The 14,817-nt window shown below is 36.8% G+C and overlaps 1 protein-coding gene across 3 annotated transcripts in view; it reads left to right on the top strand.

The window, feature by feature from the left end:
* XRN2 (5'-3' exoribonuclease 2) overlaps positions 1–14,817 on the top strand; it is a 90,129-nt gene that overhangs the window by 62,594 nt on the left and 12,718 nt on the right. For all 3 annotated transcript variants that reach the window (XM_003268245.4, XM_030825786.1, XM_030825785.1), the window contains 3 exons: positions 3,663–3,731; positions 3,815–3,946; positions 6,248–6,375. In XM_003268245.4, coding sequence (XP_003268293.1) covers positions 3,663–3,731; positions 3,815–3,946; positions 6,248–6,375 — 329 coding nt within the window. The remainder of the gene's footprint in view (positions 1–3,662; positions 3,732–3,814; positions 3,947–6,247; positions 6,376–14,817) is intronic.

Genomic DNA, 14,817 nt, shown 5'->3' with positions numbered 1-14,817 from the left:
TCTGTGTTTGACTTTTAGGAAGTTTGTTTGAATCTGAGTCATGGCTGTTATCACATTGGAAAAATACATTTCTAAAAACATAATAGATCTTAGTATACATTTTTGGGAACAAATTAAAATACTAAGAATCTTTCAACCCTTGGAAGCTTAATCCATTTTAGGAGAAAGTGTGTCTTCAAATTGTTCTTAAAGATCGAAGGAAAAATGATATTAATACTTTGGTATTATAAATAGTGTCCTTGTCTTTGAATGGAAACTTCCAAACTTATTTTTAGATACTCCTTTTCTATCTCCTAATGGTTTGTATTAAGTGTGTAGATCCTTTTGTTGAATGTGGTTCTGAGGGGAAGTAGGGATGATCTTGGAGATTGTCCTATTGACTTGGAAAGTTTTTCCCTTTCGGAGCATGAGCGTGAATAATGGAATTTTAAAAACAATTTTATTAAGGAATAATTGGAAAACAAATGGATTTGTTTTCTCAAACTTTAGTTTCAGCTGTCTTATTAAATCTCTTGTTATAACCATTCTCCTGCAGAAGTGATTATCTCTGTGACCCTGGGATTTTCTCTTCTCCCTGGGAGCTTATTACCTTGGCTATTTCCTTCATTTTCTTAGTTTCAGGTCTTTCTGTGCATGACTTGGAGATCTTCATCTGAGCTCGATCTCCATTCTAGTTCCAGCCTTACCATTTTATTTACTTTCCCAACATTCCCATCCAAGATGTATGTCGAAGACTGTTGCTTAGGCTCTGTTGGTGACCTCTTTATGGGTGTCCCTCTGCTGTCTCGCACACTGCTGCTGGGTTGTTCTTTCTGAAATTACCTTTGATCACTTTTACGTCCTCATTGACTACTTGCAAAGGCATCACATTATACTCACACAAACCCTCCATGACCATAACCGACTTTAGTCACCTTTCTTCCTGCCCCACTTCTGCTCAAATGTGTTTTTACTCTAATCTAGCCCTTCTCAACTGGAGTTCCATGGGAGAATTCTGCCTTGAGATCTTAAAGCATCTGTTGTACGTATCAGATTGTAGGTAGCAGTTTGTGTCCTGTATCTCTAGAATGATACTAGCTAGGTTTTTTCTTTGGAGAATTGAGAATGTACTCACTTATCATTTTTTGTAGGGCTTAATTCCTTCCCACGTCCCCGTTGAGAAGGGCCGCTCCAGTAAAACTGTACTGTTCCTTGGTCCTGGGGCCCTTTCCATATCTTTGTTCCATTTGTTTCCTCTGCCACCCTGTAACCAATCCTGTCTCATCTTAAACCTCAGCCTCTTGGATGATGTTTTCCTTGGTCTTCAGGTGAAATAATTCCCTCCCCACAGTACACACATACCTTTAGCCCACACTGACAAAGATGTTTATATGGAAGGTATATACACACACATGCTTTGACTCAGCATCTTTTCTGTGCCTGTTTTTGCATTTTCCACTTTCTTCCTTATTTCCCTTATTAGAAGGGGAGGCAGGCTTGATGCCTGGCTGTGTGCATAACCCCCCTCCCACCATGAACTGTGCATGCAATAGGTATTCTAATAGTTTGGCAGAGTGCTAAAAAAGCCCTGCTGAAACATAGATACCTGCTTCAAAACACTTTATTTGCAAGTCTTTCTTTGTTACTTGACTTTTTATCTGCAAAGCCCTAACGAGCACAAATACTTATCATTTTCTCTGTCATCCTCTTAAACCTTTGTCACTGCCTGTCCTACCTTGCCCTGCCCCATGCCATCTTACCAATAGAGAAAATCTGAGCTAAAGACAGTTACCAGTGAAGAGTGAATTGTAAGAAGAACTAGTTGAGTAATAAGTATTGTTCAGCTGTTATTGAGCTCATGGTATATTTATTATAAGTGAATCCATTTTTGTGTACTTAAAATTAAAATGAAAATTTCTGTAAAGCAGATGGACTCTAGTTAAAGCGGCAGTATTCAGAAAGAAAACTGCTATCTAAAAATGTCCACCAGGTCAATAAAACTTTTTTAAAAAACCTTTTTAACTGACTGTAAGTGTAATCATTGGAGGAATTTTGAAAAATATTTAAAAAAAGGAAACAAGTTACTAACTTATAGAGAAAAATCACTGATAATCGATTGATGAATATGTCTAGTCTGTTGTATATATGTTTCCCATGTCATTAAGGTCATTAAGTATTCTGTTACTAAAATTTTTTTTTTTTTGAAACGGAGTCTCACTCTGTCGCCCAGGCCGGAGTGCAGTGGCGTGGTCTTGGCTCACTGCAACCTCCGTCTCCCAGGTTCACACCATTCTCCTGCCTCAGCCTCCTGAATAGCTGGGACTACAGGCGCCCACCACCACGCCCAGATAATTTTTTGTATTTTTAGTAGAGACGGGGTTTCACTGTGTTAGCCAGGATGGTCTCGATCTCCTGACCTTGTGAGCCACCGTGCCCGGCCTTCTATTACTAAATTTTTAAAAATATTATCTGAGTTCTTCCTAAAAAGGAAGAACTTTAGTTTTTTTTTAACCAGTCCACTGTTATTCATACACTTGGGTTTTACAGTCTTTGAAACATTATGAATAATAGTGTTATAAGTATCCTTAAGTATAAATCTGGTGTATAACCAGAGTCCTGGAAGAAGCATTGCTGTGTCAGAAGACAGACTTAGGTACTTACCAACCTTTGGGATAGGTACACACACATGCATACCACTACCACCGCCATCACTACCAGAAAAGAAGTTCGACCCAGCTTATACTCAAAGCCTGAGTGTATAGCTTTTAAAAATAGTCGTATTGGCCGGGCGCGGTGGCTCATGTCTGTAATCCCATCACTTTGGGAAGCTGAGGTGTGTGGGTCTTATGAGTCCAGGAGTTCAAGACCATCCTGGGCCATGTGGGGAAACCCCATCTCTACAAAAAATACAAAAATTAGCTGGGCATGGTGTTGCGTACCTGTAGTCTCAGCTATGCGAGAGGCTGAGGTGAGAGGATCTCTGAGCCTGGGAGGTTGAGACTGCAATGAGCTGTGGGTGTGCCACTGCACTCCAGCCTGGGCAACAGAGTGAGACCTATCTCAAAAAAAAAAAAAAAAAGCGTATTTGTGTAGTTTTCAAATGGTGAAAATTATTTTATTACTTAAAAATCACACATTAGGAGAGAAGGGTACAAAGCTCCAACTGTGAAGTTTAATTTTTTTTGTAAGTCCGTCCCCGCCCCCACCATAGATTTCTTAGCTATTTGTGTGCATTTTTTGATTTTGCAAATATTTCTATTGGTATATCTATCTTTTCTTTATTAAAATAAGAGCTAATCTGCCTCAAGATGCTTTGGGGTATTTGCAATGGACTGAACAAAATGAAAGGTTATTTTATTTTTATATTTTGTTGTTGTAAATGTCTTCGACCTGTCTACAATATCATACTGAAATTTGAGTTGGGGCAGTGTCTGTTACTTCTCTGTCATCACCAATAGTCAGCTAGAACATGACTTTTCCCACAGATAAAGTTACATGAAGGTTATATGTACCAGGAATTAGAGACAGTTTGGTGAGGAAGACATTTAGCCATTTGTCAAACCCATTTATTAACTAAAATAATTTTTGGAGAGGACTTAAACATGAAAAATACTTCAGTCTGCATGATAATTAAGACAGGCTGATATAATCAGATCATTGAATTGTTTCTTGTTCTTTTCCAGTATTAATTTTAAAGACCCACAGTTTGCTGAAGATTACATTTTTAAAGCTGTAATGCTTCCAGGAGCAAGGTAACAACAGTAAATTACCTAGATTTATTTTGTACAAATGGTTTTCATCCCTATTACTAAGTGTTGTCTTTTTAAATGGTCAGAAAGCCAGCAGCAGTACTGAAACCTAGTGACTGGGAAAAATCCAGCAATGGACGGCAGTGGAAGCCTCAGCTTGGCTTTAACCGTGACCGGAGGCCTGTGCACCTGGATCAGGCAGCCTTCAGGACTTTGGGGTGAGTTGTCAGTTTCTAGCCCTTGTATATTTTGCTTTTTCTGAATCATCCCATAAAACAAGTCAGTATTTATGCCATATATATATATTTTTTTAACTTTATGAAAATACTGGGTTTGGGCCGGGCACGGTGGCTCACTCCTGTAATCCCAGCACTTTGGGAGGCTGAGGCAGGCAGATCATGAGATCAAGACCATCCTGGCTAATACGGTGAAACCCTGTCTCTACTAAACAAAATACAAAAAGTTAGCCGGGCATGGTGGCAGGCACCTGGCGCCTGTAGTCCCAGCTACTCGGGAGGCTGAGGCAGGGGAATGGCATGAACCTGGGAGGTGGAGCTTGCAGTGAGCTGAGATTGCGTCACTGCACTCCAGCCTGGGCGACAGAGCGAGACTCCGTTTCAACCGAAAAAAAAAAAAGAAAAAGAAAATACTGAGTTTGTTTCACACATATTTTTTTGTCTCGCCACCATGGCTGACCACCACTACTACTATGTCCTCTCATAACATTGCTTACATACTTAAAACCAAGCAAAGAGTGGAGCTCCATCTTTAAAACCTAAACAGGCATTTTGGACAACACATTATTGTATGCCACAAATATCTAACAGACCATAAAATACAACTGTTTTGTAGATATTTTAATAACTTCGATACTGTTCTGCTTTTCTTCGTTTTTAAAAATTCACTTCTCCATTTATGTATTGCTATATGTGTTGCATGAGAATTCTATTACTTTCTCTAAGACGTTTTACTATTTTTCTGACTGTTATTTCAAGGGAATAAAACCTCCTCTTTACCCACAAGAAAGTTTTAGCTGAATTAATTAATGTATGATGGAGACTCTTTTTCAAGTATTAACCAATACATTGGTATAGAAGCCTCCAGTCTCTTAAATTTTTGTTTGCCCAGTGCTTGAACAGTGGTATCTCATAGTTGCTTGAATTGGCATTTCCCTGCCTACTGAAATTATCTTTTAATATGTTTATTAGTAATTTGTATTTCCTCTCCTATAAATTTCTGATTTTTATCCTTTGCCCTTATTAGTTAACTGAATTGTCTTTTTCCTAGCTGTAGAAGATACTATAGAGAGAGGGGACTTGTAAACAATAACAGGTAAAGCTGGTATAGAAAGAGCAACAGGCTTGCCATAATATTAATGAGTTAGGATTCATGCATTAATAATGATAACTTATAAATAGATGTTTCCAATTAGTGGGGAAACCTTAAGATTCAAAAAATTATTTAGGCAGAAGATCACCATCAACATGTAATTTATACAGCAAATACTAAGAGGGATAGTGTGGCAGAATGATTAAGAGCATGGGCTTTAGATCTTAAATGTCTGGATTCAGATAACTTTTTTTTTTTTTTTTTTACCACTTAATATATTTGTGAACTTTACCAAACCGCTCTATGCCTCTATTTCCTTATGTCTAAAGTGGAGACAGTAATTATACCTACATATTCTTAAAATTATGAAGTTGTAAGAATTAAGTCAGCCTAATGTCTGTCAAGCGCTTAGTGTAGTTCCTAAACACTATGTACACATTAGCTATTATTGTCATTGTTTTCGAAAATCTTCATTCTTAGTGGCAGTAAAAGAAATGCAGATTTAAAATAGTCTTAACTTTTTGTATTATTTCAACTATTTTGGAAAGCAACATAGTATTTCCTCTAAATAGAGCAGTGAGTTCAGAAGATACTCTTAACCTTTGGTCCAAATTCCTACCTCTTGGATTTGTGAGGAGGAAATAATTTTAGATGAGCATAATTATATGCCCGAATATTTACATTGTATTGTAATCTATACTACTAGTACGAAATGAGAGAAATGGTTTAGTAAAGTGTAAGACATCAACATAGTAAAGTATTCTATAGGTTTACGTGTTGGAATTACAAAGATGAAGAAAAGATACAGGCAAGTATTTGATATAGTAAATTAAAAATAGCAAGATGTAGAGTAGTCATGTATACAGTGATAGCAAGAACATGAATCCTTAAGGACAAAACTGAAACATAATGAAAAGAAAAATATTCAAATTATTTTTTGTATGATGTAAGTTGTAAATATTTAAATGGTTATCGATTAAGAGTCTTGGTGTGGCAGGTGAACATTTGCTATCACTATTACCATTATGTAGTTTTGAGCTTTAATTATAAACCACCTTTTTGTTTGTATTATCTTGATCAGATCTGTTAGTGAAGACATGGCTATGAGCATTTGTTTTATTTGTGTCAGCTGTGTTATGATGGGTATATCACTATACAATTTTTTTTTCTTGTGTTGGGTCCTTTTATAGCCATGTTATGCCAAGAGGCTCAGGAACTGGCATTTACAGCAATGCTGCACCACCACCTGCGACTTACCAGGGAAACTTATATAGGCCGCTTTTGAGAGGACAAGCCCAGATTCCAAAACTTATGTCAAGTAAGCTTTTACAAATCGGTTATTTTACATTATAAATTAAATATCACAGCAAATGTTGGTTTCTAATCTTCGTTGCTGAAAAAGATTTGTTGTATCAGTGCAGACAGTGAACTTTAAAAACATGTAAGTTAGAGTTGTAAGAGAATACCTTATGCAAAATCTTTCATATATTTTTTATCTTTATTTTTATGGGTACTTTGTAGCTGTATATATTTATGGGGAACATGAGATATTTTGACACAGGCATACAATGAGTAATAATCACATCAGGGTAGATGGGGTATCCATCACCTCTAGCATTTATCCTTTGTGTTAGAAATAATCCAATTATATTCTTAGTTATTTTGAAATGTACAATAAATTATTATTGACTATAGTCATCCTGCTGTGCTATCAAATACTAGATCTTATTCATTGTTTCTAACTATTTTTTCATAGCCATTAACCATCCTCCCCTCCCCAACCCTTCCCCTACTACCCTTCCCAGCCTCTGGTAACCATCCTTCTACTCTCTGTCTCCACGAGTTCAGTTGTTTTAATTTGTAGCTCCCACAAATAGTGAGAACATGCAAAGTTTGTCTTTCTGTGCCTGACTTGTTTCATGTAACATAACGACCTCCGTTTCCATTCATGTTGTTACAGGTGACAATATCGCATTCTTTTTTGTGGCTGAACAGTACTCCATTGTGTATATGTACCACATTTTATTTATCCATTCATCTGTTGATGCACACTTAGGTTGCTTCCAAATCTTGGCTACTGTGAATAGTGCTGCAGTAAATGTGGGAGTGCAGATGTCTCCTTGATGTACTGATTTCCCTTTTTTGGGGTATATACCTAGCATTAGGGATTGCTGGATCATATGGTAGCTCTATACTAATTTACATTCCCACTAGTGGTCCACGAGGGTTCCGTTTTCTCCACATCCTCACTGGTATTTGTTATTGCCTGTCTTTTGGATAAAAGCCATTTTAACTGGGGCAAGATGATACCTCACTGTAGTTTTGATTTTCATTTCTCTGATGATCAATGATGTTCAGCAACTTTTTATATACCTGTTTGCCATTTGTATGTCTTCTTTTGAGAAATGTCTATTCAGATCTTTTGCCCACTTTAAAATCAGATTATTAGGTTTTTTTCCTATAGAGTTGTTTGAGCTCCTTACCTATTCTGGTTATTAAACTCTTGTCAAATGGATAGTTTGCAGATATTTTCTCTTATTCCATGGCTTGTCTCTTCACTTTGCTGATTGTTTCCTTTGCTGTGCAGAAGCTTTTTAACTTGATGTGATTACATTTGTTCATTTTTGCTTTGGTTGCCTGTGCTTGTGGGGTATTGCTCAAGAAATGTTTGCCCAAACCAATATCCTAGATATTTTCCCCAAAGTTTTGTTGTAGCAGTTTCCTAGATTTAAATCTTTAAACTATTTTTATTTGATTTTTGTATATGATGAGAGATAAATTTATGGTTTTATTCTTCTGCATATGGATATCCAGTTTTTCCAGCACCATTTATTGAAGAGACTGTCCTTTCCTCAGTGTATGTTCTTGGTTCCTTTGTCGAAAATGAGTTCACTGTAGATGTATGGATTTATTTCTGGGTTCTCTGTTGTGTTCCATTGGTCTATGCTATCTGTTTTGATGCCGGTACCATACTGTTGTGGTTACTATTGCTCTGTAGTATAATTTGAAGTCAGGTAATGTGATTATTCCAGCTTTGTTCTTTTTGCTCAGGATAACTTTGATTATTCTGGGTCTGTTTTTCGTCTTGACTATATATAGTTAAATGAATAAGATAATTTGGATTTCTTCCTTAATCTTCACTTACAAATCTGTTTCTTGGTTAACACAGGCAAAAAAATGTATGTGGAAATGATTACAATTTATTTCATTAATACAGGTATAATTAAATCAGATGTGATAGATATGGATCGTCATCACTTAGTTGCCTGAAAGACAAAGGTGTCCCTTTCTTGATTCAAATTGTATCTCAGCACTACCTACAATATAGCCAGGCACTGCTTTAGGTAGACTATACCTTTAACCCTATAGTTCTGGAAGACCTTAGTCTTTCCTTAACCCCTCATAATCTGTTTTGTGGACAGGTCAGAAATGTTGACCACAAAAATAATTAACATGGCATTTGGATTGCAGTGGGAAAGGGAAAAATAGTTGAATGTTAGACTTCATAGATTTTACATGAATTTAAAATTGTGTCCCCATTTAATGTTATTTTTGAGCTCCATTGCTATGCCCATTTATCAAAGAAGTGTAAGTCATGTGCGTTTCTCAAAACGAATGTCTTCATGAAGGCTTTGTTTCTCCATTCCTGGTTGTCTGGTTGCTACAAGGGCAGCATGGGGAAGAAGAAACTGTGGCAAGATGCTCACGTTTGTTAAATCTGAGTGTCATATCATGAAAACATTTTTTTCTGAATGTTTGAAATATTTCATAAAAATTTGATTTCCAAAAAACAGAGTGATACTTTGTTATAGATACCCCTCAGAGCTGTTTTTAAACTGAAGCTGTACTTATTAAAGAACGTGCCAGGTTAAAATGGATAACTGATGGGAAATATTTGTACTATGCACCTAGTACTGTTGTAATGCTAGTTAAGTTACACACCAGAGGTCCAGATTTTCTGGATGTAGTACCCAAGAAGAAATTGGTTCTATAGGTCTTACTCTTTCAGGGCCCTCTGTTTTTAGTGTATTCACTCTCTGTCTCTGTTCCTCTCTCTGGCGGTGTAGCTTTGCTGTATGGCTTAATGACATTGAGTTGAGCTTTGTGAGGCTCTATTATGAAAACTATGGACTTCTGTTCAGTGAAGCACAGAAGGGGCACAGAGGTACAGAGTCAGTGGTCCTGTGGGAATCTGCTTGGTGCAGTGGTTAACAGCTGCTTCCCGTAAGATTTAGCAAATAACATTTCTAGGTATTTCCATATATTCAGTATCAAGTCATACCATGTACAACAGGAGAGTCTAATCATTTTGAATGAACTATCTTTGCCCTAAGATTTTATGAATAAATGGTGAAAGCATATCCAACATATTTTTAAAGCCAGCTGTTATTGACACATTCCTTATCAGTTCCTTTTTTCTTGTGACTTTTTACCATTTACATGGATACCATGGCCTTCTGCTTCTAGCAGAAGGATCATGGTCCAATAATAAGGGAAAGAAGCCAGAAGATTCTTTTATTTATTAGCTTTACACCAAAGGAGAGAATTTCATGCCCTTAGGGGCCTACAGTTCTATAGTTCTTGGTCTGCCTTCTTTGGAAATAGACAACTCTTGTTTGCATCTGTGTATTTTATTTCAAATAGTGGAGTCCCCTCTCTACTTTTATTAGTATTACTTTGGTTAAATAACTCCTTATTTGCCATTGTTGTGGCTGTTATTAGATTGAATGTGTACTTACAAAGTACAAAATACTTACAGACTTTAATTAGAATCTATTCCAGTTAGAATATCTTTATTTCAGTTACATCATGAAAAAATTGGGAGATATGTTTTGTAAAGTAGGGATTGATTTAGAGCAAGAAACAAGTACCCTCTGCCTTGTGACTTGTAAACATTGACTCAACTGAGGATTAGTGCTGGGACTCTAATGACATTTAACATCTTTTCAAAGGGCACAGGAATGGGAGGAGTGAAAAAGTTTATGGACCAAAAATTGGCAATCATGTGATATTTAAATTGAGCCAACAAGTGGGGAATTGGGGCTACTCTAGGCTGAGAGAAAATAATGAGCTTTGAAGTACATGGCAAGTAGTTCGGTGGTATTAAGCATAGCATAACTGGTACAAAATTAGACTGGGAGCATACTTGGAACAGATTATGAGGGGAGGAGAGCTAATTTTTAAAATATTTTTAGTGATTTTTAAATATACGTTTAAAATGCATTTTTAACTACAGTACATGTTAATTGAATAAAATGTGGCATGTAGCAATAAAACATAAAAACACCCATAATTCCACAGTCCTGAAATAAGCAGTGTTTCTTTTTATTATTTCATGTGTGCAAGTTTTGAAAATTAGATTATTGTACATGCATTTTTACATATACTTTTTTATTGAAATGTAACATACGTAAAGTGCCAAATCGAACTGTACAGTGTAGTTTTTATGAAATGGATATATTCATGTAGCCACCATTCAGATTGAGTAGAAACGCGTCAGTCCTCAGAAGCCCCCTATTGTGTCCTTTCCAGGCACTACCCCCTGCCCATTAAAGGGAACCTCTATCCCGACTGCAGTATCATAGTATCATACATTACCTTTTTGTTTTTTTAACATTACCTAATAGTTTAAAAAGCTATTACATGACGTACCCTTTTAAAAGCTTGCCTTTTTTTCAGTCTTTGTTTCTGACATTTATATTGCTTGTAGTAGTAGTTCATCCATTTTCTTTTTCTTTTTTTTTGGTCTCCCTGAGATGGAGTCTTGCTGTGTCGCCCAGGCTGGAGTGCAGTGGCACAATCTTGGCTCACTACAACCTCCACCTTCTAGGTTCAAGCAGTTCTGCCTCAGCCTCCTGAGTAGCTGGGATTACAGGCATGTGCCACCACACCCGGCTAATTTTTGTATTTTTAGTAGAGATGGGGTTTCACCATGTTGGCCAGGCTGGTCTCCAACTCCTGACCTCGTGATCCGCCCGCCTCGTCTTCACAAAGTGCTGCGATTACAGGCATGAGCCACTGTGCCCAGCAGTTCATCTGTTTTCATTGCTTATAGTGTTGAATCATAGGACTATATCACCATTTATTTACCTATCCAGTAGGAATAGCATTTGGGTTGGTTTCTGGTTTGAGGTTGCTGAACTGGACTGCTGTGAAACCTGTGCGTCCTTCGACACACATATGTAAACACTCATGATGGGTATGTACTCCATAGGAGTGGAATTGCAAGATTGTAGGATTGTGTGTATGTTCAGCTTTAGTGAATGAAAGTGCCAGACACATTTGCCAAATTACATTCAGTTTGTATGAATTTACATTCCTCCAGCAGTGTAGGACAGTTCTGGTTGTTTCATGTTGTTGCCAACCCTTGGTGTTGTCGCCAACCCCTGGTGTTGTCAGTCTTTGCACTTTTAGCTATTTGACTAAGCAGGGAGTGAGTATCTCACCGAGCTTTTAGTTAGCATCTTCCTGGTGATTAAGTAGAGCATTTTTTAAAAAGTGTTTATTGACCATTTGGATATTTTTGTTTGTGTGATGCAGTGTTCAAGGTTTGTGTGGTTTTTTTAAATTGAGTTGTCTGTCTTTTTGTTTTGTAGGCGTTCTTATATTCTGGTTATGAGAGTAGTTTTATATTGGAAATATCTTTTTCCACTTGGCAATTTGCCTTTTCGCTTTTTTATTGGTGTCATATGATGAACAGAGGTTTATGCCAGCATTTGGGGAATGTGGGTGAAGGGGATGTGGGAATTCTTTGTACTCATTTTGTAACTTTTAAGTTTGAAATCATCACAATAAAAAATTCAGGACAAAAAGAATTAATACTATATAATTGATGTGTTTTGATGTTTTAAGTAACAGTATCTTAAATATCATTTTCTCATTGTTTGTTTTTATGTAGAAATAAAGTTTTTTTTTGATATTTGTACCTGACATCCTTACTAGATTCATTTCTTCTAATAGTTTGTATGTTCTTTGAAATTTTTTTGTGTACACAATTATGTCATCTCCAAGTGGTGACCATTTTATTATTTTCTAATCTTAATGCCTTTTTTGTTTGTTTTTTGTTTTGCTTTATTGCAGGAGCTAGGACCTCTCATAATTAATAGAAGTGATGATGGTAGATATACTCATTTCATTCCCCATCCGTTTTAAGGGGGAGACTTTTACTATTTCATCATTAAATATGATGTTTGCTGCAGTTTTTTTCTGTGTAGATAACCTTTATCAAATTGAGGAAGTTCTTCTATTCTTTGTTTCTAGTGGGTATTGAATTTTATCAGATGCTTTTTTTCTCTAAAACCTGGGGGTTTTGTTTGTTGTTTTTTCTTTGTTGTGTTAATATGGTAAATTACACTGATTGATTTTGAAATATTAAACCAACATGGCATTTCTGGAGTAAACCTAATTTCTGGAATATATCATCTTTTTATATGTCACTACATTCTATGTGTCAGTGTATGGTGGGATTAGTTTTATTTCCCTTTTTTGGACCTTCTGGGGTAGGGTTTTTCTGGCCTTATAAAACAAGTTAGAAAATATTTTCTACATTTTTGTTCTCTGTATGGGTTATCTTAAGATTGTTGTCATTTCTTAATTTTTAGAAGAATTCAATGGTCAAGCCAGTTGGGCTTAGAGATTCCTTTATGAAAAGGTTTTCAATTATAGATTCAAATTTTTTAGTTCTGGCTTTTCAGATTTTTCAGTAATTCTTATGTTGGTTTTGGTAAGTTCTTTTTTTTTGGTGGGAATGTGCCCATTCTAAAATTTCAAATTTATTGCCAGAAATTGTTCATAATATTTTTAGATATATTTTTAATGACTGTAAGACTTCAAAATTAAGTGCTGATACTGGTAATATATAGTCACTCTTCTTGATTAGTGTTGCTAGAATCTATTTAATTTTTTTTTTAGAACCTATTTAATTTTATTGTTTTTTTCCCCCATTGAACTAACCTTTGGCTTTGTTGATATATATTTTTTCTTTTCCCTCCATGTACATTTGTTTTCTATTGATTTCTGCTTTTGTCTTCATTATTCTCTTCTACTTTTTGGGGGGATTAAATTGGCATTCGTTTTCCAAGTTTTTGAGATGGAGACTTAGGTAATTTATTTTTGGTCTTTTCCAATATATGCACTTCAGTGTTACAGATTTCTCTCTAATCACTTTAGCCTTATCCCACAAAGTTTTGTCTCACATATTTATTATCATTTAGTTCATGATATTTTCTGATTTTTATTTTTTATTATGTACCCATGGGTTATTTAGAAGTATATTGCTTAATTTTTTTTTTAATTTATAGGGCTTTTCCAATAATCTTTTAAAAATATATATATTTCTTAACTGCAGGCTAAATTTCTAGAAATGGTATTGCTGGATCAGAAGGTATGGTGAATTTCTAGACTTTTGGTCAATATCACCACATTAACCTCTAAATAAGAGTATACCAATTTATACTTCCCACAATGTCTAATATCCCACTCCCACAAATACCAGGTGTTATTTTTTATTTATTATTTATTTATTTATTTATTTTTTTGAGACAGAGTCTCGCTGTGTCGCCCAGGCTGGAGTGTGGTGGCGCAATCTCGGCTCACTGCAAGCTCCGCCTCCCGGGTTCATGCCATTCTCCTGCCTCAGCCTCCTGAGTAGCTGGGACTACAGGCGCCCGCCACTACACCCAGCTAATTTTTTGCGTTTTTTGTAGAGACGGGGTTTTACCGCGTTAGCCAGGATGGTCTCGATCTCCTGACCTCGTGATCCGTCCGCCTCGGCCTCCCAAAGTGCTGGGTTTACAGGCGTGAGCCACTCCGCCCAGCCACCAGGTGTTATTTTTAAAAAGTTCTTGGCCGGGTGCAGTGGCTCACACCTGTAAATCCAAGCTCAAATTTAACCAGGCGTGGTGGTATGTGCCTGTAGTCTCAGCTACTCAGGAGGCTGTGGTGGGAGGATTGGTTGAGCCCGGGAGTTTGAGGCTTCAGTGAGCTATGAGAGCGCCACTGCCCTCCAGCCTGGGTAACAGCAAGACCCTGTCTCTTTAACATAAAATAAATAAAGTTCTTGCTAATTTGATAAGGAATAATGTGTCTTTAAGATACGATTTTTCAATTGCTACTTTGGTCATATTTTTACTGACCAGTTTTTCTTTTGTAAGTTGGCTGTTCTTGTCCCATGCTGATTTAATTTGGGCACTAGTCTGTTTGTTTATGAGGTTTTAAAAACTCTAGAAGAATGAACCAGATACATCTCCATTCTAGAACCACAACTCTGTGGGTTAAGGAGAGATGATGAAGGTCTGAACTACACTGGCAGAGTGGATCCAAAGTCTGGAAGGTGGGAGGAAGGGAAGGCTGAAAGTCTGGATAATTGAATATGAAGAGTGAGGAGGAGAGGGAGAAGGGAATGAAGAGTCCTATGTGTCCACTGTGATGCCTGGGTGCTTAGTGAGGCCTTTCACAGAGTTGGAAACCCAAGAGGGTGAAGGAATATGAAAGAATGTGATGAGTGAGTTTGTGGGGGTCAAAGTGCCTGAAAGACATTAGAGGCATCTGTGCTAGGTAGTCACAGGAGTCAGGTTCTTGCTCAAGAGAGAGAGGACATACTTGGAGAGAAATTTGGGGATTGTCTGCATATAAACTAGAAAAGTAAAAGCTCAAAAAAGATTTGAATAGATTGATGGATTTTGATTGCTCTTGGTTATAAAAAAAACCTTGGAAAGCTTGGGTTAAGAGTTTGGACTTCCTAGAAGGCAACCATGTCATT

The sequence above is a fragment of the Nomascus leucogenys genome, chromosome 13, assembly GCF_006542625.1.
Source record: "Nomascus leucogenys isolate Asia chromosome 13, Asia_NLE_v1, whole genome shotgun sequence".
In the NCBI taxonomy this organism is placed as follows: domain Eukaryota; kingdom Metazoa; phylum Chordata; class Mammalia; order Primates; family Hylobatidae; genus Nomascus; species Nomascus leucogenys.
Note: the sequence above shows the minus strand (reverse complement) of the source record. Positions and strands in the feature narration are given on the sequence as shown.